This window comes from Phasianus colchicus, chromosome 1, assembly GCF_987193195.1.
Source record: "Phasianus colchicus chromosome 1, bPhaCol1.hap1.1, whole genome shotgun sequence".
Classification (NCBI taxonomy): Eukaryota; Metazoa; Chordata; class Aves; order Galliformes; family Phasianidae; genus Phasianus; species Phasianus colchicus.
Genome location: NC_143436.1, coordinates 145,999,865 through 146,022,418, shown reverse-complemented (window position 1 = coordinate 146,022,418; position 22,554 = coordinate 145,999,865). Strand labels below are relative to the sequence as shown.

At 56.6% G+C, this 22,554-nt stretch overlaps 8 protein-coding genes across 11 annotated transcripts in view; 7 read left to right on the top strand and 1 right to left on the bottom strand.

Moving 5' to 3' along the window:
• STK24 (serine/threonine kinase 24) overlaps positions 1-22,554 on the bottom strand; it is a 138,835-nt gene that overhangs the window by 73,098 nt on the left and 43,183 nt on the right. The gene's annotated exons all lie outside the window — the stretch shown is intronic.
• Positions 360-1,298, top strand: LOC149920114 (E3 ubiquitin-protein ligase Topors-like). The gene has a single exon (XM_090129631.1). It carries the CDS (start codon positions 360-362, stop codon positions 1,296-1,298), a length of 939 nt encoding a protein of 312 aa, XP_089985757.1.
• On the top strand, positions 3,644-4,582 carry LOC149920113 (E3 ubiquitin-protein ligase Topors-like). The gene has a single exon (XM_090129617.1). It carries the CDS (start codon positions 3,644-3,646, stop codon positions 4,580-4,582), a length of 939 nt encoding a protein of 312 aa, XP_089985743.1.
• On the top strand, positions 6,928-7,866 carry LOC149920112 (E3 ubiquitin-protein ligase Topors-like). Its single transcript, XM_090129611.1, has one exon. It carries the CDS (start codon positions 6,928-6,930, stop codon positions 7,864-7,866), a length of 939 nt encoding a protein of 312 aa, XP_089985737.1.
• Positions 10,207-11,145, top strand: LOC149920111 (E3 ubiquitin-protein ligase Topors-like). The gene has a single exon (XM_090129599.1). The coding sequence runs from the start codon at positions 10,207-10,209 to the stop codon at positions 11,143-11,145; it is 939 nt and encodes a 312-aa protein (XP_089985725.1).
• On the top strand, positions 13,486-14,424 carry LOC149920110 (E3 ubiquitin-protein ligase Topors-like). Its single transcript, XM_090129590.1, has one exon. The coding sequence runs from the start codon at positions 13,486-13,488 to the stop codon at positions 14,422-14,424; it is 939 nt and encodes a 312-aa protein (XP_089985716.1).
• LOC149920109 (uncharacterized) lies at positions 16,117-17,703 on the top strand. The gene is made up of 2 exons (XM_090134358.1): positions 16,117-16,191; positions 16,681-17,703. Exons 1-2 carry the CDS (start codon positions 16,117-16,119, stop codon positions 17,701-17,703), a joined length of 1,098 nt encoding a protein of 365 aa, XP_089990484.1.
• Positions 20,049-20,987, top strand: LOC149920108 (E3 ubiquitin-protein ligase Topors-like). Its single transcript, XM_090129580.1, has one exon. The coding sequence runs from the start codon at positions 20,049-20,051 to the stop codon at positions 20,985-20,987; it is 939 nt and encodes a 312-aa protein (XP_089985706.1).

Sequence of the window (22,554 nt, the reverse complement as noted above, 5' to 3'; positions counted from 1 at the left end):
GACCTCCGACCGAGCGTGTGTGCGAGGACTGGAGCGTGCACAGGGCGAGCTTTGGTGCTGGAACGTGCTCTGGGTGCTGTTCGCGCAGCTCCCAGCGGCCGTCTCAGAGCCATCTGTTCTTTACCCCGACCCTGCTTGAGCAGGCAGACGGGACATCCTAGAGAGGCGCGTGCAGAAGCATAGGTAGGCGGCACAGGGACTGCCGGCGCGGGGGGGACACCTTGAGGGACCCGTCCCAGGCCGGTGTGTGACTAATGCCTCTTGTCCTCTTCCAGCGTGACACCTGCTGCTGCAGCGCCAGTGCTGGGGAGCGCGTTGCCATCTCCCGCTCCCCCCGGCCCACCGCAACTGGTGGAAGCATGGAGGCAGCATTAGACACCCGCTGCCCCGTGTGCCTGGACAACTGGGACAGCGCGGCGTACGCCATGCCGTGCTGCCACCAGTTCTGCTTTCCCTGCATCCAGCGGTGGACGAGCACCAGGCCACAGTGCCCGCTTTGCAAACGGGATGTGAACTCCATCATTCACACGGTGCAAGCGGACGACAATTACAAGGAGCTGCTGGTCAGACCACCTGCAGAGGCATCCATCGCCACTCGGCAGGCAGCCCGGCCACGGCCCGCAGTGCCCACGCGTCCTGTGGGCGGCCTCTCACCTGCCACCTGGGCTTCCCTCTTCAGGGAGCACCCGACCCTGCTGCGGCCCCTGCGCTCCTGGCTGCGCCACAAGCTGCGCCGCATCCTGGGCACCGAGGAGCCACAAGTAAACATACTGGTGCACAGTGTCATCTGGGCCCTGCTCCTCGAAGGCTTGGCGGAGGGGATCTTGGTAGAAATGCTGGATCCCGACCTGCACGGCCACACGGTGCCCTTTGTACGGCAGTTCATCGCCTTTGCCGTGCAGAGGTGCACCAGGGCGGCTCACCGCTTGCTGGGCCTCCACGTCCCCCCTGCTGCTGGGGCACAGGAGGCCGCTACAGCAGAGCCCAGGGCTGCCGTCGTACCAGAGGAGGCACCTGTCCCTGGCCCAGCGCCCTCCAGCAGCCCTGCCAGCTCTAACAGGGACGAAATGCCGGGCAGGACAAGAGAAGAGGTCGATGGGCATCCCAGCCGCCCACATTCCAACCCTGCAACTGTCACCACAGAGCAGGCAGCGCCTCACGAGGAGCCAGAAGAGAGTGTGGCGGGGCCCTCTGGCACCAGCCCACCTGAGGGGACCCGGCGAGCCCCAAAGAGGAAGGCCAGCGACTCACAGGCCTCAGCGTCACCAAAGAAGAGGCCACCCCGCCGGCCGGAATAGAAGAGTGCTGGAGCTGAGGAGGCTGGGGCCAGGCAGCACCTGGGACGCACGCTGGCCCCAATGGACCCATGTCATCAGTGTCCAATTTCTTTGTGGAAATAAAATACAAAGACTGAAAACAACACAAAAAATGCGTTCGTAGCGGTTGTTGCTTCCCCGTCCGTGACGCTCTCTCCCCTTTTTCCTACAGCCACGCCACTGCTGGCGCTGCTGCATTCCTGACAGGAACCCCACAGGCTTCTGGCAGGGGAAGGACAAATTTCTGCACCTGGGACGAACACCCTCAGCCCGCACTACAGCTGGGGTTAGCCAGCAGGAGCAGGCCTGGGAGTCCCGCTGGACACCAGGCTGAACCAGCAAGGAGCCCAGGCTGCCTTGGTGAACGGTGTCCTGGGCTGCGTGAGGCCGGGTGCTACCGGCAGGTGAAGGGCGGTTATCCTGCCCCTCTGCTCAGCTCTGAGGAGGCCACAGCTGCAGCGCTGGGCCCACAGCTGGGCTCCCCAGCGCAACGGATAATAACCAAGTTCTTCCCATTGTGAGTGGACAATTCAATTCTGCCACTTCAGAGCCAGGTTGTGGATGCCCCATCCCTGGAGGCATTCAAGGCCCGGCTGGATGTGGCTCTGGGCAGCCTGGTCTACTGGCTGGCGACCCTGCATACGGCAGGGGGGTGGAAACTACATTAACGCTGTGCTCCTTTCCAACCCAGGCCATTCGATGATTCTATGATTCCATGTCTGTACAACTGCTGTTAAGTAGGGATCTAGATACTTCCTTTCTTACAGGCTTTTGAAATGTCTTTACAGAAGACAAAACCAGACAAAAATCTTTCACTGCCTATTCACACCACGCTGCTAAGACAACAGTTTAACAACAAGCTCGTTCTTAAACACAATAGTACGTACTATTGGTTTTCTTGCGTATCTGGTGAACACAAAGTTCTCCAGTCTCACTATGGAATCAAGAATTCCACCATCAAGCATTCCTACGCTCCCTAAGAAGCATACGCAGTTTTCTCATTCACTGAATCCTTCACTAAAATTCTCCTCGGACAATCTACTCTTCTGCTAATGATCTTCCTTCTAATTCCACCTCACATCACAACACACAGGCTTTTACTGTTTTATCCAGAGGAATGTTGCTGGTTTATGTCAGCAGATTTCACAAAAATAAAAAAATGAAACAACCAACAACCACTACCTGTCGTATCACCTAAAGGTGCCAATACCTAAGGAACCTGAATGTCAGATGGCATGCAAAACATTAGAAGTTGACTCAGAAGAACAAAAGAAACCATTTCACGAGAGAACAAGGCAAATGACACACGGATTGCCTTAGACATCAAAGAGAACCACTGGATAAATCAACGGGATTAATAACTCTTTTGACCAATACAATGGATGTGAGAAAGGATAGAACTTACTGATCACAAAAGGAAGTTATTTGCGCTGGACTACGAACACCGTGGGCACTCAATTGCGTTACGCGTTAAAGCATACAATCATTAACGTTGGAAAAGACCTCCATGATCATCAAGTCCAACTATCAGAGAGAAACATGGACTTTTATTGAATAAATCCTCTGGCTGAACATGCGTGGGGCTGCGTGCCATGACCAGAGGGACCTGATGGGGCTCACGGGACAATGTGGCTACAGCCCTGGTGACCGGCATGAAACACCAATGCCAAGCACACGAGATGTGGCGAGGGGAGTGGGCAGGGGCACTGGGGAAAGCCCAGAAACTTGTGCCGGGTCTGGAGCACGTGCTGCAGGTGAGGACGGCTCATTGCGATGACCCGCCTGTGGACTGTGGGTGGAATCGCTGTGACGTGGGCAGTGATGTCTCCAAGTGAAGGTCAAATGAAGGTGACGCCCAACAGCTTGACCAAGCCATGCCTTGACACATCTCCAGGCAACAGACTGTGACTTCATAGTGCACGCTGGCCTTACAGCGGGTGCAGCGGCTCAGCCCGCCAGTTTGTGCCTGACCTCCGACCGAGCGTGTGTGCGAGGACTGGAGCGTGCACAGGGCGAGCTTTGGTGCTGGAACGTGCTCTGGGTGCTGTTCGCGCAGCTCCCAGCGGCCGTCTCAGAGCCATCTGTTCTTTACCCCGACCCTGCTTGAGCAGGCAGACGGGACATCCTAGAGAGGCGCGTGCAGAAGCATAGGTAGGCGGCACAGGGACTGCCGGCGCGGGGGGGACACCTTGAGGGACCCGTCCCAGGCCGGTGTGTGACTAATGCCTCTTGTCCTCTTCCAGCGTGACACCTGCTGCTGCAGCGCCAGTGCTGGGGAGCGCGTTGCCATCTCCCGCTCCCCCCGGCCCACCGCAACTGGTGGAAGCATGGAGGCAGCATTAGACACCCGCTGCCCCGTGTGCCTGGACAACTGGGACAGCGCGGCGTACGCCATGCCGTGCTGCCACCAGTTCTGCTTTCCCTGCATCCAGCGGTGGACGAGCACCAGGCCACAGTGCCCGCTTTGCAAACGGGATGTGAACTCCATCATTCACACGGTGCAAGCGGACGACAATTACAAGGAGCTGCTGGTCAGACCACCTGCAGAGGCATCCATCGCCACTCGGCAGGCAGCCCGGCCACGGCCCGCAGTGCCCACGCGTCCTGTGGGCGGCCTCTCACCTGCCACCTGGGCTTCCCTCTTCAGGGAGCACCCGACCCTGCTGCGGCCCCTGCGCTCCTGGCTGCGCCACAAGCTGCGCCGCATCCTGGGCACCGAGGAGCCACAAGTAAACATACTGGTGCACAGTGTCATCTGGGCCCTGCTCCTCGAAGGCTTGGCGGAGGGGATCTTGGTAGAAATGCTGGATCCCGACCTGCACGGCCACACGGTGCCCTTTGTACGGCAGTTCATCGCCTTTGCCGTGCAGAGGTGCACCAGGGCGGCTCACCGCTTGCTGGGCCTCCACGTCCCCCCTGCTGCTGGGGCACAGGAGGCCGCTACAGCAGAGCCCAGGGCTGCCGTCGTACCAGAGGAGGCACCTGTCCCTGGCCCAGCGCCCTCCAGCAGCCCTGCCAGCTCTAACAGGGACGAAATGCCGGGCAGGACAAGAGAAGAGGTCGATGGGCATCCCAGCCGCCCACATTCCAACCCTGCAACTGTCACCACAGAGCAGGCAGCGCCTCACGAGGAGCCAGAAGAGAGTGTGGCGGGGCCCTCTGGCACCAGCCCACCTGAGGGGACCCGGCGAGCCCCAAAGAGGAAGGCCAGCGACTCACAGGCCTCAGCGTCACCAAAGAAGAGGCCACCCCGCCGGCCGGAATAGAAGAGTGCTGGAGCTGAGGAGGCTGGGGCCAGGCAGCACCTGGGACGCACGCTGGCCCCAATGGACCCATGTCATCAGTGTCCAATTTCTTTGTGGAAATAAAATACAAAGAGTGAAAACAACACAAAAAATGCGTTCGTAGCGGTTGTTGCTTCCCCGTCCGTGACGCTCTCTCCCCTTTTTCCTACAGCCACGCCACTGCTGGCGCTGCTGCATTCCTGACAGGAACCCCACAGGCTTCTGGCAGGGGAAGGACAAATTTCTGCACCTGGGACGAACACCCTCAGCCCGCACTACAGCTGGGGTTAGCCAGCAGGAGCAGGCCTGGGAGTCCCGCTGGACACCAGGCTGAACCAGCAAGGAGCCCAGGCTGCCTTGGTGAACGGTGTCCTGGGCTGCGTGAGGCCGGGTGCTACCGGCAGGTGAAGGGCGGTTATCCTGCCCCTCTGCTCAGCTCTGAGGAGGCCACAGCTGCAGCGCTGGGCCCACAGCTGGGCTCCCCAGCGCAACGGATAATAACCAAGTTCTTCCCATTGTGAGTGGACAATTCAATTCTGCCACTTCAGAGCCAGGTTGTGGATGCCCCATCCCTGGAGGCATTCAAGGCCCGGCTGGATGTGGCTCTGGGCAGCCTGGTCTACTGGCTGGCGACCCTGCATACGGCAGGGGGGTGGAAACTACATTAACGCTGTGCTCCTTTCCAACCCAGGCCATTCGATGATTCTATGATTCCATGTCTGTACAACTGCTGTTAAGTAGGGATCTAGATACTTCCTTTCTTACAGGCTTTTGAAATGTCTTTACAGAAGACAAAACCAGACAAAAATCTTTCACTGCCTATTCACACCACGCTGCTAAGACAACAGTTTAACAACAAGCTCGTTCTTAAACACAATAGTACGTACTATTGGTTTTCTTGCGTATCTGGTGAACACAAAGTTCTCCAGTCTCACTATGGAATCAAGAATTCCACCATCAAGCATTCCTACGCTCCCTAAGAAGCATACGCAGTTTTCTCATTCACTGAATCCTTCACTAAAATTCTCCTCGGACAATCTACTCTTCTGCTAATGATCTTCCTTCTAATTCCACCTCACATCACAACACACAGGCTTTTACTGTTTTATCCAGAGGAATGTTGCTGGTTTATGTCAGCAGATTTCACAAAAATAAAAAAATGAAACAACCAACAACCACTACCTGTCGTATCACCTAAAGGTGCCAATACCTAAGGAACCTGAATGTCAAATGGCATGCAAAACATTAGAAGTTGACTCAGAAGAACAAAAGAAACCATTTCACGAGAGAACAAGGCAAATGACACACGGATTGCCTTAGACATCAAAGAGAACCACTGGATAAATCAACGGGATTAATAACTCTTTTGACCAATACAATGGATGTGAGAAAGGATAGAACTTACTGATCACAAAAGGAAGTTATTTGCGCTGGACTACGAACACCGTGGGCACTCAATTGCGTTACGCGTTAAAGCATACAATCATTAACGTTGGAAAAGACCTCCATGATCATCAAGTCCAACTATCAGAGAGAAACATGGACTTTTATTGAATAAATCCTCTGGCTGAACATGCGTGGGGCTGCGTGCCATGACCAGAGGGACCTGATGGGGCTCACGGGACAATGTGGCTACAGCCCTGGTGACCGGCATGAAACACCAATGCCAAGCACACGAGATGTGGCGAGGGGAGTGGGCAGGGGCACTGGGGAAAGCCCAGAAACTTGTGCCGGGTCTGGAGCACGTGCTGCAGGTGAGGACGGCTCATTGCGATGACCCGCCTGTGGACTGTGGGTGGAATCGCTGTGACGTGGGCAGTGATGTCTCCAAGTGAAGGTCAAATGAAGGTGACACCCAACAGCTTGACCAAGCCATGCCTTGACACATCTCCAGGCAACAGACTGTGACTTCATAGTGCACGCTGGCCTTACAGCGGGTGCAGCGGCTCAGCCCGCCAGTTTGTGCCTGACCTCCGACCGAGCGTGTGTGCGAGGACTGGAGCGTGCACAGGGCGAGCTTTGGTGCTGGAACGTGCTCTGGGTGCTGTTCGCGCAGCTCCCAGCGGCCGTCTCAGAGCCATCTGTTCTTTACCCCGACCCTGCTTGAGCAGGCAGACGGGACATCCTAGAGAGGCGCGTGCAGAAGCATAGGTAGGCGGCACAGGGACTGCCGGCGCGGGGGGGACACCTTGAGGGACCCGTCCCAGGCCGGTGTGTGACTAATGCCTCTTGTCCTCTTCCAGCGTGACACCTGCTGCTGCAGCGCCAGTGCTGGGGAGCGCGTTGCCATCTCCCGCTCCCCCCGGCCCACCGCAACTGGTGGAAGCATGGAGGCAGCATTAGACACCCGCTGCCCCGTGTGCCTGGACAACTGGGACAGCGCGGCGTACGCCATGCCGTGCTGCCACCAGTTCTGCTTTCCCTGCATCCAGCGGTGGACGAGCACCAGGCCACAGTGCCCGCTTTGCAAACGGGATGTGAACTCCATCATTCACACGGTGCAAGCGGACGACAATTACAAGGAGCTGCTGGTCAGACCACCTGCAGAGGCATCCATCGCCACTCGGCAGGCAGCCCGGCCACGGCCCGCAGTGCCCACGCGTCCTGTGGGCGGCCTCTCACCTGCCACCTGGGCTTCCCTCTTCAGGGAGCACCCGACCCTGCTGCGGCCCCTGCGCTCCTGGCTGCGCCACAAGCTGCGCCGCATCCTGGGCACCGAGGAGCCACAAGTAAACATACTGGTGCACAGTGTCATCTGGGCCCTGCTCCTCGAAGGCTTGGCGGAGGGGATCTTGGTAGAAATGCTGGATCCCGACCTGCACGGCCACACGGTGCCCTTTGTACGGCAGTTCATCGCCTTTGCCGTGCAGAGGTGCACCAGGGCGGCTCACCGCTTGCTGGGCCTCCACGTCCCCCCTGCTGCTGGGGCACAGGAGGCCGCTACAGCAGAGCCCAGGGCTGCCGTCGTACCAGAGGAGGCACCTGTCCCTGGCCCAGCGCCCTCCAGCAGCCCTGCCAGCTCTAACAGGGACGAAATGCCGGGCAGGACAAGAGAAGAGGTCGATGGGCATCCCAGCCGCCCACATTCCAACCCTGCAACTGTCACCACAGAGCAGGCAGCGCCTCACGAGGAGCCAGAAGAGAGTGTGGCGGGGCCCTCTGGCACCAGCCCACCTGAGGGGACCCGGCGAGCCCCAAAGAGGAAGGCCAGCGACTCACAGGCCTCAGCGTCACCAAAGAAGAGGCCACCCCGCCGGCCGGAATAGAAGAGTGCTGGAGCTGAGGAGGCTGGGGCCAGGCAGCACCTGGGACGCACGCTGGCCCCAATGGACCCATGTCATCAGTGTCCAATTTCTTTGTGGAAATAAAATACAAAGACTGAAAACAACACAAAAAATGCGTTCGTAGCGGTTGTTGCTTCCCCGTCCGTGACGCTCTCTCCCCTTTTTCCTACAGCCACGCCACTGCTGGCGCTGCTGCATTCCTGACAGGAACCCCACAGGCTTCTGGCAGGGGAAGGACAAATTTCTGCACCTGGGACGAACACCCTCAGCCCGCACTACAGCTGGGGTTAGCCAGCAGGAGCAGGCCTGGGAGTCCCGCTGGACACCAGGCTGAACCAGCAAGGAGCCCAGGCTGCCTTGGTGAACGGTGTCCTGGGCTGCGTGAGGCCGGGTGCTACCGGCAGGTGAAGGGCGGTTATCCTGCCCCTCTGCTCAGCTCTGAGGAGGCCACAGCTGCAGCGCTGGGCCCACAGCTGGGCTCCCCAGCGCAACGGATAATAACCAAGTTCTTCCCATTGTGAGTGGACAATTCAATTCTGCCACTTCAGAGCCAGGTTGTGGATGCCCCATCCCTGGAGGCATTCAAGGCCCGGCTGGATGTGGCTCTGGGCAGCCTGGTCTACTGGCTGGCGACCCTGCATACGGCAGGGGGGTGGAAACTACATTAACGCTCCTTTCCAACCCAGGCCATTCGATGATTCTATGATTCCATGTCTGTACAACTGCTGTTAAGTAGGGATCTAGATACTTCCTTTCTTACAGGCTTTTGAAATGTCTTTACAGAAGACAAAACCAGACAAAAATCTTTCACTGCCTATTCACACCACGCTGCTAAGACAACAGTTTAACAACAAGCTCGTTCTTAAACACAATAGTACGTACTATTGGTTTTCTTGCGTATCTGGTGAACACAAAGTTCTCCAGTCTCACTATGGAATCAAGAATTCCACCATCAAGCATTCCTACGCTCCCTAAGAAGCATACGCAGTTTTCTCATTCACTGAATCCTTCACTAAAATTCTCCTCGGACAATCTACTCTTCTGCTAATGATCTTCCTTCTAATTCCACCTCACATCACAACACACAGGCTTTTACTGTTTTATCCAGAGGAATGTTGCTGGTTTATGTCAGCAGATTTCACAAAAATAAAAAAATGAAACAACCAACAACCACTACCTGTCGTATCACCTAAAGGTGCCAATACCTAAGGAACCTGAATGTCAGATGGCATGCAAAACATTAGAAGTTGACTCAGAAGAACAAAAGAAACCATTTCACGAGAGAACAAGGCAAATGACACACGGATTGCCTTAGACATCAAAGAGAACCACTGGATAAATCAACGGGATTAATAACTCTTTTGACCAATACAATGGATGTGAGAAAGGATAGAACTTACTGATCACAAAAGGAAGTTATTTGCGCTGGACTACGAACACCGTGGGCACTCAATTGCGTTACGCGTTAAAGCATACAATCATTAACGTTGGAAAAGACCTCCATGATCATCAAGTCCAACTATCAGAGAGAAACATGGACTTTTATTGAATAAATCCTCTGGCTGAACATGCGTGGGGCTGCGTGCCATGACCAGAGGGACCTGATGGGGCTCACGGGACAATGTGGCTACAGCCCTGGTGACCGGCATGAAACACCAATGCCAAGCACACGAGATGTGGCGAGGGGAGTGGGCAGGGGCACTGGGGAAAGCCCAGAAACTTGTGCCGGGTCTGGAGCACGTGCTGCAGGTGAGGACGGCTCATTGCGATGACCCGCCTGTGGACTGTGGGTGGAATCGCTGTGACGTGGGCAGTGATGTCTCCAAGTGAAGGTCAAATGAAGGTGACGCCCAACAGCTTGACCAAGCCATGCCTTGACACATCTCCAGGCAACAGACTGTGACTTCATAGTGCACGCTGGCCTTACAGCGGGTGCAGCGGCTCAGCCCGCCAGTTTGTGCCTGACCTCCGACCGAGCGTGTGTGCGAGGACTGGAGCGTGCACAGGGCGAGCTTTGGTGCTGGAACGTGCTCTGGGTGCTGTTCGCGCAGCTCCCAGCGGCCGTCTCAGAGCCATCTGTTCTTTACCCCGACCCTGCTTGAGCAGGCAGACGGGACATCCTAGAGAGGCGCGTGCAGAAGCATAGGTAGGCGGCACAGGGACTGCCGGCGCGGGGGGGACACCTTGAGGGACCCGTCCCAGGCCGGTGTGTGACTAATGCCTCTTGTCCTCTTCCAGCGTGACACCTGCTGCTGCAGCGCCAGTGCTGGGGAGCGCGTTGCCATCTCCCGCTCCCCCCGGCCCACCGCAACTGGTGGAAGCATGGAGGCAGCATTAGACACCCGCTGCCCCGTGTGCCTGGACAACTGGGACAGCGCGGCGTACGCCATGCCGTGCTGCCACCAGTTCTGCTTTCCCTGCATCCAGCGGTGGACGAGCACCAGGCCACAGTGCCCGCTTTGCAAACGGGATGTGAACTCCATCATTCACACGGTGCAAGCGGACGACAATTACAAGGAGCTGCTGGTCAGACCACCTGCAGAGGCATCCATCGCCACTCGGCAGGCAGCCCGGCCACGGCCCGCAGTGCCCACGCGTCCTGTGGGCGGCCTCTCACCTGCCACCTGGGCTTCCCTCTTCAGGGAGCACCCGACCCTGCTGCGGCCCCTGCGCTCCTGGCTGCGCCACAAGCTGCGCCGCATCCTGGGCACCGAGGAGCCACAAGTAAACATACTGGTGCACAGTGTCATCTGGGCCCTGCTCCTCGAAGGCTTGGCGGAGGGGATCTTGGTAGAAATGCTGGATCCCGACCTGCACGGCCACACGGTGCCCTTTGTACGGCAGTTCATCGCCTTTGCCGTGCAGAGGTGCACCAGGGCGGCTCACCGCTTGCTGGGCCTCCACGTCCCCCCTGCTGCTGGGGCACAGGAGGCCGCTACAGCAGAGCCCAGGGCTGCCGTCGTACCAGAGGAGGCACCTGTCCCTGGCCCAGCGCCCTCCAGCAGCCCTGCCAGCTCTAACAGGGACGAAATGCCGGGCAGGACAAGAGAAGAGGTCGATGGGCATCCCAGCCGCCCACATTCCAACCCTGCAACTGTCACCACAGAGCAGGCAGCGCCTCACGAGGAGCCAGAAGAGAGTGTGGCGGGGCCCTCTGGCACCAGCCCACCTGAGGGGACCCGGCGAGCCCCAAAGAGGAAGGCCAGCGACTCACAGGCCTCAGCGTCACCAAAGAAGAGGCCACCCCGCCGGCCGGAATAGAAGAGTGCTGGAGCTGAGGAGGCTGGGGCCAGGCAGCACCTGGGACGCACGCTGGCCCCAATGGACCCATGTCATCAGTGTCCAATTTCTTTGTGGAAATAAAATACAAAGACTGAAAACAACACAAAAAATGCGTTCGTAGCGGTTGTTGCTTCCCCGTCCGTGACGCTCTCTCCCCTTTTTCCTACAGCCACGCCACTGCTGGCGCTGCTGCATTCCTGACAGGAACCCCACAGGCTTCTGGCAGGGGAAGGACAAATTTCTGCACCTGGGACGAACACCCTCAGCCCGCACTACAGCTGGGGTTAGCCAGCAGGAGCAGGCCTGGGAGTCCCGCTGGACACCAGGCTGAACCAGCAAGGAGCCCAGGCTGCCTTGGTGAACGGTGTCCTGGGCTGCGTGAGGCCGGGTGCTACCGGCAGGTGAAGGGCGGTTATCCTGCCCCTCTGCTCAGCTCTGAGGAGGCCACAGCTGCAGCGCTGGGCCCACAGCTGGGCTCCCCAGCGCAACGGATAATAACCAAGTTCTTCCCATTGTGAGTGGACAATTCAATTCTGCCACTTCAGAGCCAGGTTGTGGATGCCCCATCCCTGGAGGCATTCAAGGCCCGGCTGGATGTGGCTCTGGGCAGCCTGGTCTACTGGCTGGCGACCCTGCATACGGCAGGGGGGTGGAAACTACATTAACGCTCCTTTCCAACCCAGGCCATTCGATGATTCTATGATTCCATGTCTGTACAACTGCTGTTAAGTAGGGATCTAGATACTTCCTTTCTTACAGGCTTTTGAAATGTCTTTACAGAAGACAAAACCAGACAAAAATCTTTCACTGCCTATTCACACCACGCTGCTAAGACAACAGTTTAACAACAAGCTCGTTCTTAAACACAATAGTACGTACTATTGGTTTTCTTGCGTATCTGGTGAACACAAAGTTCTCCAGTCTCACTATGGAATCAAGAATTCCACCATCAAGCATTCCTACGCTCCCTAAGAAGCATACGCAGTTTTCTCATTCACTGAATCCTTCACTAAAATTCTCCTCGGACAATCTACTCTTCTGCTAATGATCTTCCTTCTAATTCCACCTCACATCACAACACACAGGCTTTTACTGTTTTATCCAGAGGAATGTTGCTGGTTTATGTCAGCAGATTTCACAAAAATAAAAAAATGAAACAACCAACAACCACTACCTGTCGTATCACCTAAAGGTGCCAATACCTAAGGAACCTGAATGTCAGATGGCATGCAAAACATTAGAAGTTGACTCAGAAGAACAAAAGAAACCATTTCACGAGAGAACAAGGCAAATGACACACGGATTGCCTTAGACATCAAAGAGAACCACTGGATAAATCAACGGGATTAATAACTCTTTTGACCAATACAATGGATGTGAGAAAGGATAGAACTTACTGATCACAAAAGGAAGTTATTTGCGCTGGACTACGAACACCGTGGGCACTCAATTGCGTTACGCGTTAAAGCATACAATCATTAACGTTGGAAAAGACCTCCATGATCATCAAGTCCAACTATCAGAGAGAAACATGGACTTTTATTGAATAAATCCTCTGGCTGAACATGCGTGGGGCTGCGTGCCATGACCAGAGGGACCTGATGGGGCTCACGGGACAATGTGGCTACAGCCCTGGTGACCGGCATGAAACACCAATGCCAAGCACACGAGATGTGGCGAGGGGAGTGGGCAGGGGCACTGGGGAAAGCCCAGAAACTTGTGCCGGGTCTGGAGCACGTGCTGCAGGTGAGGACGGCTCATTGCGATGACCCGCCTGTGGACTGTGGGTGGAATCGCTGTGACGTGGGCAGTGATGTCTCCAAGTGAAGGTCAAATGAAGGTGACGCCCAACAGCTTGACCAAGCCATGCCTTGACACATCTCCAGGCAACAGACTGTGACTTCATAGTGCACGCTGGCCTTACAGCGGGTGCAGCGGCTCAGCCCGCCAGTTTGTGCCTGACCTCCGACCGAGCGTGTGTGCGAGGACTGGAGCGTGCACAGGGCGAGCTTTGGTGCTGGAACGTGCTCTGGGTGCTGTTCGCGCAGCTCCCAGCGGCCGTCTCAGAGCCATCTGTTCTTTACCCCGACCCTGCTTGAGCAGGCAGACGGGACATCCTAGAGAGGCGCGTGCAGAAGCATAGGTAGGCGGCACAGGGACTGCCGGCGCGGGGGGGACACCTTGAGGGACCCGTCCCAGGCCGGTGTGTGACTAATGCCTCTTGTCCTCTTCCAGCGTGACACCTGCTGCTGCAGCGCCAGTGCTGGGGAGCGCGTTGCCATCTCCCGCTCCCCCCGGCCCACCGCAACTGGTGGAAGCATGGAGGCAGCATTAGACACCCGCTGCCCCGTGTGCCTGGACAACTGGGACAGCGCGGCGTACGCCATGCCGTGCTGCCACCAGTTCTGCTTTCCCTGCATCCAGCGGTGGACGAGCACCAGGCCACAGTGCCCGCTTTGCAAACGGGATGTGAACTCCATCATTCACACGGTGCAAGCGGACGACAATTACAAGGAGCTGCTGGTCAGACCACCTGCAGAGGCATCCATCGCCACTCGGCAGGCAGCCCGGCCACGGCCCGCAGTGCCCACGCGTCCTGTGGGCGGCCTCTCACCTGCCACCTGGGCTTCCCTCTTCAGGGAGCACCCGACCCTGCTGCGGCCCCTGCGCTCCTGGCTGCGCCACAAGCTGCGCCGCATCCTGGGCACCGAGGAGCCACAAGTAAACATACTGGTGCACAGTGTCATCTGGGCCCTGCTCCTCGAAGGCTTGGCGGAGGGGATCTTGGTAGAAATGCTGGATCCCGACCTGCACGGCCACACGGTGCCCTTTGTACGGCAGTTCATCGCCTTTGCCGTGCAGAGGTGCACCAGGGCGGCTCACCGCTTGCTGGGCCTCCACGTCCCCCCTGCTGCTGGGGCACAGGAGGCCGCTACAGCAGAGCCCAGGGCTGCCGTCGTACCAGAGGAGGCACCTGTCCCTGGCCCAGCGCCCTCCAGCAGCCCTGCCAGCTCTAACAGGGACGAAATGCCGGGCAGGACAAGAGAAGAGGTCGATGGGCATCCCAGCCGCCCACATTCCAACCCTGCAACTGTCACCACAGAGCAGGCAGCGCCTCACGAGGAGCCAGAAGAGAGTGTGGCGGGGCCCTCTGGCACCAGCCCACCTGAGGGGACCCGGCGAGCCCCAAAGAGGAAGGCCAGCGACTCACAGGCCTCAGCGTCACCAAAGAAGAGGCCACCCCGCCGGCCGGAATAGAAGAGTGCTGGAGCTGAGGAGGCTGGGGCCAGGCAGCACCTGGGACGCACGCTGGCCCCAATGGACCCATGTCATCAGTGTCCAATTTCTTTGTGGAAATAAAATACAAAGACTGAAAACAACACAAAAAATGCGTTCGTAGCGGTTGTTGCTTCCCCGTCCGTGACGCTCTCTCCCCTTTTTCCTACAGCCACGCCACTGCTGGCGCTGCTGCATTCCTGACAGGAACCCCACAGGCTTCTGGCAGGGGAAGGACAAATTTCTGCACCTGGGACGAACACCCTCAGCCCGCACTACAGCTGGGGTTAGCCAGCAGGAGCAGGCCTGGGAGTCCCGCTGGACACCAGGCTGAACCAGCAAGGAGCCCAGGCTGCCTTGGTGAACGGTGTCCTGGGCTGCGTGAGGCCGGGTGCTACCGGCAGGTGAAGGGCGGTTATCCTGCCCCTCTGCTCAGCTCTGAGGAGGCCACAGCTGCAGCGCTGGGCCCACAGCTGGGCTCCCCAGCGCAACGGATAATAACCAAGTTCTTCCCATTGTGAGTGGACAATTCAATTCTGCCACTTCAGAGCCAGGTTGTGGATGCCCCATCCCTGGAGGCATTCAAGGCCCGGCTGGATGTGGCTCTGGGCAGCCTGGTCTACTGGCTGGCGACCCTGCATACGGCAGGGGGGTGGAAACTACATTAACGCTCCTTTCCAACCCAGGCCATTCGATGATTCTATGATTCCATGTCTGTACAACTGCTGTTAAGTAGGGATCTAGATACTTCCTTTCTTACAGGCTTTTGAAATGTCTTTACAGAAGACAAAACCAGACAAAAATCTTTCACTGCCTATTCACACCACGCTGCTAAGACAACAGTTTAACAACAAGCTCGTTCTTAAACACAATAGTACGTACTATTGGTTTTCTTGCGTATCTGGTGAACACAAAGTTCTCCAGTCTCACTATGGAATCAAGAATTCCACCATCAAGCATTCCTACGCTCCCTAAGAAGCATACGCAGTTTTCTCATTCACTGAATCCTTCACTAAAATTCTCCTCGGACAATCTACTCTTCTGCTAATGATCTTCCTTCTAATTCCACCTCACATCACAACACACAGGCTTTTACTGTTTTATCCAGAGGAATGTTGCTGGTTTATGTCAGCAGATTTCACAAAAATAAAAAAATGAAACAACCAACAACCACTACCTGTCGTATCACCTAAAGGTGCCAATACCTAAGGAACCTGAATGTCAGATGGCATGCAAAACATTAGAAGTTGACTCAGAAGAACAAAAGAAACCATTTCACGAGAGAACAAGGCAAATGACACACGGATTGCCTTAGACATCAAAGAGAACCACTGGATAAATCAACGGGATTAATAACTCTTTTGACCAATACAATGGATGTGAGAAAGGATAGAACTTACTGATCACAAAAGGAAGTTATTTGCGCTGGACTACGAACACCGTGGGCACTCAATTGCGTTACGCGTTAAAGCATACAATCATTAACGTTGGAAAAGACCTCCATGATCATCAAGTCCAACTATCAGAGAGAAACATGGACTTTTATTGAATAAATCCTCTGGCTGAACATGCGTGGGGCTGCGTGCCATGACCAGAGGGACCTGATGGGGCTCACGGGACAATGTGGCTACAGCCCTGGTGACCGGCATGAAACACCAATGCCAAGCACACGAGATGTGGCGAGGGGAGTGGGCAGGGGCACTGGGGAAAGCCCAGAAACTTGTGCCGGGTCTGGAGCACGTGCTGCAGGTGAGGACGGCTCATTGCGATGACCCGCCTGTGGACTGTGGGTGGAATCGCTGTGACGTGGGCAGTGATGTCTCCAAGTGAAGGTCAAATGAAGGTGACGCCCAACAGCTTGACCAAGCCATGCCTTGACACATCTCCAGGCAACAGACTGTGACTTCATAGTGCACGCTGGCCTTACAGCGGGTGCAGCGGCTCAGCCCGCCAGTTTGTGCCTGACCTCCGACCGAGCGTGTGTGCGAGGACTGGAGCGTGCACAGGGCGAGCTTTGGTGCTGGAACGTGCTCTGGGTGCTGTTCGCGCAGCTCCCAGCGGCCGTCTCAGAGCCATCTGTTCTTTACCCCGACCCTGCTTGAGCAGGCAGACGGGACATCCTAGAGAGGCGCGTGCAGAAGCATAGGTAGGCGGCACAGGGACTGCCGGCGCGGGGGGGACACCTTGAGGGACCCGTCCCAGGCCGGTGTGTGACTAATGCCTCTTGTCCTCTTCCAGCGTGACACCTGCTGCTGCAGCGCCAGTGCTGGGGAGCGCGTTGCCATCTCCCGCTCCCCCCGGCCCACCGCAACTGGTGGAAGCATGGAGGCAGCATTAGACACCCGCTGCCCCGTGTGCCTGGACAACTGGGACAGCGCGGCGTACGCCATGCCGTGCTGCCACCAGTTCTGCTTTCCCTGCATCCAGCGGTGGACGAGCACCAGGCCACAGTGCCCGCTTTGCAAACGGGATGTGAACTCCATCATTCACACGGTGCAAGCGGACGACAATTACAAGGAGCTGCTGGTCAGACCACCTGCAGAGGCATCCATCGCCACTCGGCAGGCAGCCCGGCCACGGCCCGCAGTGCCCACGCGTCCTGTGGGCGGCCTCTCACCTGCCACCTGGGCTTCCCTCTTCAGGGAGCACCCGACCCTGCTGCGGCCCCTGCGCTCCTGGCTGCGCCACAAGCTGCGCCGCATCCTGGGCACCAAGGAGCCACAAGTAAACATACTGGTGCACAGTGTCATCTGGGCCCTGCTCCTCGAAGGCTTGGCGGAGGGGATCTTGGTAGAAATGCTGGATCCCGACCTGCACGGCCACACGGTGCCCTTTGTACGGCAGTTCATCGCCTTTGCCGTGCAGAGGTGCACCAGGGCGGCTCACCGCTTGCTGGGCCTCCACGTCCCCCCTGCTGCTGGGGCACAGGAGGCCGCTACAGCAGAGCCCAGGGCTGCCGTCGTACCAGAGGAGGCACCTGTCCCTGGCCCAGCGCCCTCCAGCAGCCCTGCCAGCTCTAACAGGGACGAAATGCCGGGCAGGACAAGAGAAGAGGTCGATGGGCATCCCAGCCGCCCACATTCCAACCCTGCAACTGTCACCACAGAGCAGGCAGCGCCTCACGAGGAGCCAGAAGAGAGTGTGGCGGGGCCCTCTGGCACCAGCCCACCTGAGGGGACCCGGCGAGCCCCAAAGAGGAAGGCCAGCGACTCACAGGCCTCAGCGTCACCAAAGAAGAGGCCACCCCACCGGCCGGAATAGAAGAGTGCTGGAGCTGAGGAGGCTGGGGCCAGGCAGCACCTGGGACGCACGCTGGCCCCAATGGACCCATGTCATCAGTGTCCAATTTCTTTGTGGAAATAAAATACAAAGACTGAAAACAACACAAAAAATGCGTTCGTAGCGGTTGTTGCTTCCCCGTCCGTGACGCTCTCTCCCCTTTTTCCTACAGCCACGCCACTGCTGGCGCTGCTGCATTCCTGACAGGAACCCCACAGGCTTCTGGCAGGGGAAGGACAAATTTCTGCACCTGGGACGAACACCCTCAGCCCGCACTACAGCTGGGGTTAGCCAGCAGGAGCAGGCCTGGGAGTCCCGCTGGACACCAGGCTGAACCAGCAAGGAGCCCAGGCTGCCTTGGTGAACGGTGTCCTGGGCTGCGTGAGGCCGGGTGCTACCGGCAGGTGAAGGGCGGTTATCCTGCCCCTCTGCTCAGCTCTGAGGAGGCCACAGCTGCAGCGCTGGGCCCACAGCTGGGCTCCCCAGCGCAACGGATAATAACCAAGTTCTTCCCATTGTGAGTGGACAATTCAATTCTGCCACTTCAGAGCCAGGTTGTGGATGCCCCATCCCTGGAGGCATTCAAGGCCCGGCTGGATGTGGCTCTGGGCAGCCTGGTCTACTGGCTGGCGACCCTGCATACGGCAGGGGGGTGGAAACTACATTAACGCTGTGCTCCTTTCCAACCCAGGCCATTCGATGATTCTATGATTCCATGTCTGTACAACTGCTGTTAAGTAGGGATCTAGATACTTCCTTTCTTACAGGCTTTTGAAATGTCTTTACAGAAGACAAAACCAGACAAAAATCTTTCACTGCCTATTCACACCACGCTGCTAAGACAACAGTTTAACAACAAGCTCGTTCTTAAACACAATAGTACGTACTATTGGTTTTCTTGCGTATCTGGTGAACACAAAGTTCTCCAGTCTCACTATGGAATCAAGAATTCCACCATCAAGCATTCCTACGCTCCCTAAGAAGCATACGCAGTTTTCTCATTCACTGAATCCTTCACTAAAATTCTCCTCGGACAATCTACTCTTCTGCTAATGATCTTCCTTCTAATTCCACCTCACATCACAACACACAGGCTTTTACTGTTTTATCCAGAGGAATGTTGCTGGTTTATGTCAGCAGATTTCACAAAAATAAAAAAATGAAACAACCAACAACCACTACCTGTCGTATCACCTAAAGGTGCCAATACCTAAGGAACCTGAATGTCAGATGGCATGCAAAACATTAGAAGTTGACTCAGAAGAACAAAAGAAACCATTTCACGAGAGAACAAGGCAAATGACACACGGATTGCCTTAGACATCAAAGAGAACCACTGGATAAATCAACGGGATTAATAACTCTTTTGACCAATACAATGGATGTGAGAAAGGATAGAACTTACTGATCACAAAAGGAAGTTATTTGCGCTGGACTACGAACACCGTGGGCACTCAATTGCGTTACGCGTTAAAGCATACAATCATTAACGTTGGAAAAGACCTCCATGATCATCAAGTCCAACTATCAGAGAGAAACATGGACTTTTATTGAATAAATCCTCTGGCTGAACATGCGTGGGGCTGCGTGCCATGACCAGAGGGACCTGATGGGGCTCACGGGACGATGTGGCTACAGCCCTGGTGACCGGCATGAAACACCAATGCCAAGCACACGAGATGTGGCGAGGGGAGTGGGCAGGGGCACTGGGGAAAGCCCAGAAACTTGTGCCGGGTCTGGAGCACGTGCTGCAGGTGAGGACGGCTCATTGCGATGACCCGCCTGTGGACTGTGGGTGGAATCGCTGTGACGTGGGCAGTGATGTCTCCAAGTGAAGGTCAAATGAAGGTGACGCCCAACAGCTTGACCAAGCCATGCCTTGACACATCTCCAGGCAACAGACTGTGACTTCATAGTGCACGCTGGCCTTACAGCGGGTGCAGCGGCTCAGCCCGCCAGTTTGTGCCTGACCTCCGACCGAGCGTGTGTGCGAGGACTGGAGCGTGCACAGGGCGAGCTTTGGTGCTGGAACGTGCTCTGGGTGCTGTTCGCGCAGCTCCCAGCGGCCGTCTCAGAGCCATCTGTTCTTTACCCCGACCCTGCTTGAGCAGGCAGACGGGACATCCTAGAGAGGCGCGTGCAGAAGCATAGGTAGGCGGCACAGGGACTGCCGGCGCGGGGGGGACACCTTGAGGGACCCGTCCCAGGCCGGTGTGTGACTAATGCCTCTTGTCCTCTTCCAGCGTGACACCTGCTGCTGCAGCGCCAGTGCTGGGGAGCGCGTTGCCATCTCCCGCTCCCCCCGGCCCACCGCAACTGGTGGAAGCATGGAGGCAGCATTAGACACCCGCTGCCCCGTGTGCCTGGACAACTGGGACAGCGCGGCGTACGCCATGCCGTGCTGCCACCAGTTCTGCTTTCCCTGCATCCAGCGGTGGACGAGCACCAGGCCACAGTGCCCGCTTTGCAAACGGGATGTGAACTCCATCATTCACACGGTGCAAGCGGACGACAATTACAAGGAGCTGCTGGTCAGACCACCTGCAGAGGCATCCATCGCCACTCGGCAGGCAGCCCGGCCACGGCCCGCAGTGCCCACGCGTCCTGTGGGCGGCCTCTCACCTGCCACCTGGGCTTCCCTCTTCAGGGAGCACCCGACCCTGCTGCGGCCCCTGCGCTCCTGGCTGCGCCACAAGCTGCGCCGCATCCTGGGCACCGAGGAGCCACAAGTAAACATACTGGTGCACAGTGTCATCTGGGCCCTGCTCCTCGAAGGCTTGGCGGAGGGGATCTTGGTAGAAATGCTGGATCCCGACCTGCACGGCCACACGGTGCCCTTTGTACGGCAGTTCATCGCCTTTGCCGTGCAGAGGTGCACCAGGGCGGCTCACCGCTTGCTGGGCCTCCACGTCCCCCCTGCTGCTGGGGCACAGGAGGCCGCTACAGCAGAGCCCAGGGCTGCCGTCGTACCAGAGGAGGCACCTGTCCCTGGCCCAGCGCCCTCCAGCAGCCCTGCCAGCTCTAACAGGGACGAAATGCCGGGCAGGACAAGAGAAGAGGTCGATGGGCATCCCAGCCGCCCACATTCCAACCCTGCAACTGTCACCACAGAGCAGGCAGCGCCTCACGAGGAGCCAGAAGAGAGTGTGGCGGGGCCCTCTGGCACCAGCCCACCTGAGGGGACCCGGCGAGCCCCAAAGAGGAAGGCCAGCGACTCACAGGCCTCAGCGTCACCAAAGAAGAGGCCACCCCGCCGGCCGGAATAGAAGAGTGCTGGAGCTGAGGAGGCTGGGGCCAGGCAGCACCTGGGACGCACGCTGGCCCCAATGGACCCATGTCATCAGTGTCCAATTTCTTTGTGGAAATAAAATACAAAGACTGAAAACAACACAAAAAATGCGTTCGTAGCGGTTGTTGCTTCCCCGTCCGTGACGCTCTCTCCCCTTTTTCCTACAGCCACGCCACTGCTGGCGCTGCTGCATTCCTGACAGGAACCCCACAGGCTTCTGGCAGGGGAAGGACAAATTTCTGCACCTGGGACGAACACCCTCAGCCCGCACTACAGCTGGGGTTAGCCAGCAGGAGCAGGCCTGGGAGTCCCGCTGGACACCAGGCTGAACCAGCAAGGAGCCCAGGCTGCCTTGGTGAACGGTGTCCTGGGCTGCGTGAGGCCGGGTGCTACCGGCAGGTGAAGGGCGGTTATCCTGCCCCTCTGCTCAGCTCTGAGGAGGCCACAGCTGCAGCGCTGGGCCCACAGCTGGGCTCCCCAGCGCAACGGATAATAACCAAGTTCTTCCCATTGTGAGTGGACAATTCAATTCTGCCACTTCAGAGCCAGGTTGTGGATGCCCCATCCCTGGAGGCATTCAAGGCCCGGCTGGATGTGGCTCTGGGCAGCCTGGTCTACTGGCTGGCGACCCTGCATACGGCAGGGGGGTGGAAACTACATTAACGCTGTGCTCCTTTCCAACCCAGGCCATTCGATGATTCTATGATTCCATGTCTGTACAACTGCTGTTAAGTAGGGATCTAGATACTTCCTTTCTTACAGGCTTTTGAAATGTCTTTACAGAAGACAAAACCAGACAAAAATCTTTCACTGCCTATTCACACCACGCTGCTAAGACAACAGTTTAACAACAAGCTCGTTCTTAAACACAATAGTACGTACTATTGGTTTTCTTGCGTATCTGGTGAACACAAAGTTCTCCAGTCTCACTATGGAATCAAGAATTCCACCATCAAGCATTCCTACGCTCCCTAAGAAGCATACGCAGTTTTCTCATTCACTGAATCCTTCACTAAAATTCTCCTCGGACAATCTACTCTTCTGCTAATGATCTTCCTTCTAATTCCACCTCACATCACAACACACAGGCTTTTACTGTTTTATCCAGAGGAATGTTGCTGGTTTATGTCAGCAGATTTCACAAAAATAAAAAAATGAAACAACCAACAACCACTACCTGTCGTATCACCTAAAGGTGCCAATACCTAAGGAACCTGAATGTCAGATGGCATGCAAAACATTAGAAGTTGACTCAGAAGAACAAAAGAAACCATTTCACGAGAGAACAAGGCAAATGACACACGGATTGCCTTAGACATCAAAGAGAACCACTGGATAAATCAACGGGATTAATAACTCTTTTGACCAATACAATGGATGTGAGAAAGGATAGAACTTACTGATCACAAAAGGAAGTTATTTGCGCTGGACTACGAACACCGTGGGCACTCAATTGCGTTACGCGTTAAAGCATACAATCATTAACGTTGGAAAAGACCTCCATGATCATCAAGTCCAACTATCAGAGAGAAACATGGACTTTT

Excerpts from the sequence above, each read along its gene's own strand:
- LOC149920114 (XM_090129631.1), top strand. The coding sequence starts at position 360 with ATGGAGGCAGCATTAGACACCCGCTGCCCCGTGTGCCTGGACAACTGG.
- LOC149920113 (XM_090129617.1), top strand. The coding sequence starts at position 3,644 with ATGGAGGCAGCATTAGACACCCGCTGCCCCGTGTGCCTGGACAACTGG.
- LOC149920112 (XM_090129611.1), top strand. The coding sequence starts at position 6,928 with ATGGAGGCAGCATTAGACACCCGCTGCCCCGTGTGCCTGGACAACTGG.
- LOC149920111 (XM_090129599.1), top strand. The coding sequence starts at position 10,207 with ATGGAGGCAGCATTAGACACCCGCTGCCCCGTGTGCCTGGACAACTGG.
- LOC149920110 (XM_090129590.1), top strand. The coding sequence starts at position 13,486 with ATGGAGGCAGCATTAGACACCCGCTGCCCCGTGTGCCTGGACAACTGG.
- LOC149920109 (XM_090134358.1), top strand. The coding sequence starts at position 16,117 with ATGTGGCGAGGGGAGTGGGCAGGGGCACTGGGGAAAGCCCAGAAACTT. Across the intron at positions 16,192-16,680 it reads GTCTGGAGCACGTGCTGCAG|CGTGACACCTGCTGCTGCAG; the intron begins GTGAGGACGGCT and ends GTCCTCTTCCAG.
- LOC149920108 (XM_090129580.1), top strand. The coding sequence starts at position 20,049 with ATGGAGGCAGCATTAGACACCCGCTGCCCCGTGTGCCTGGACAACTGG.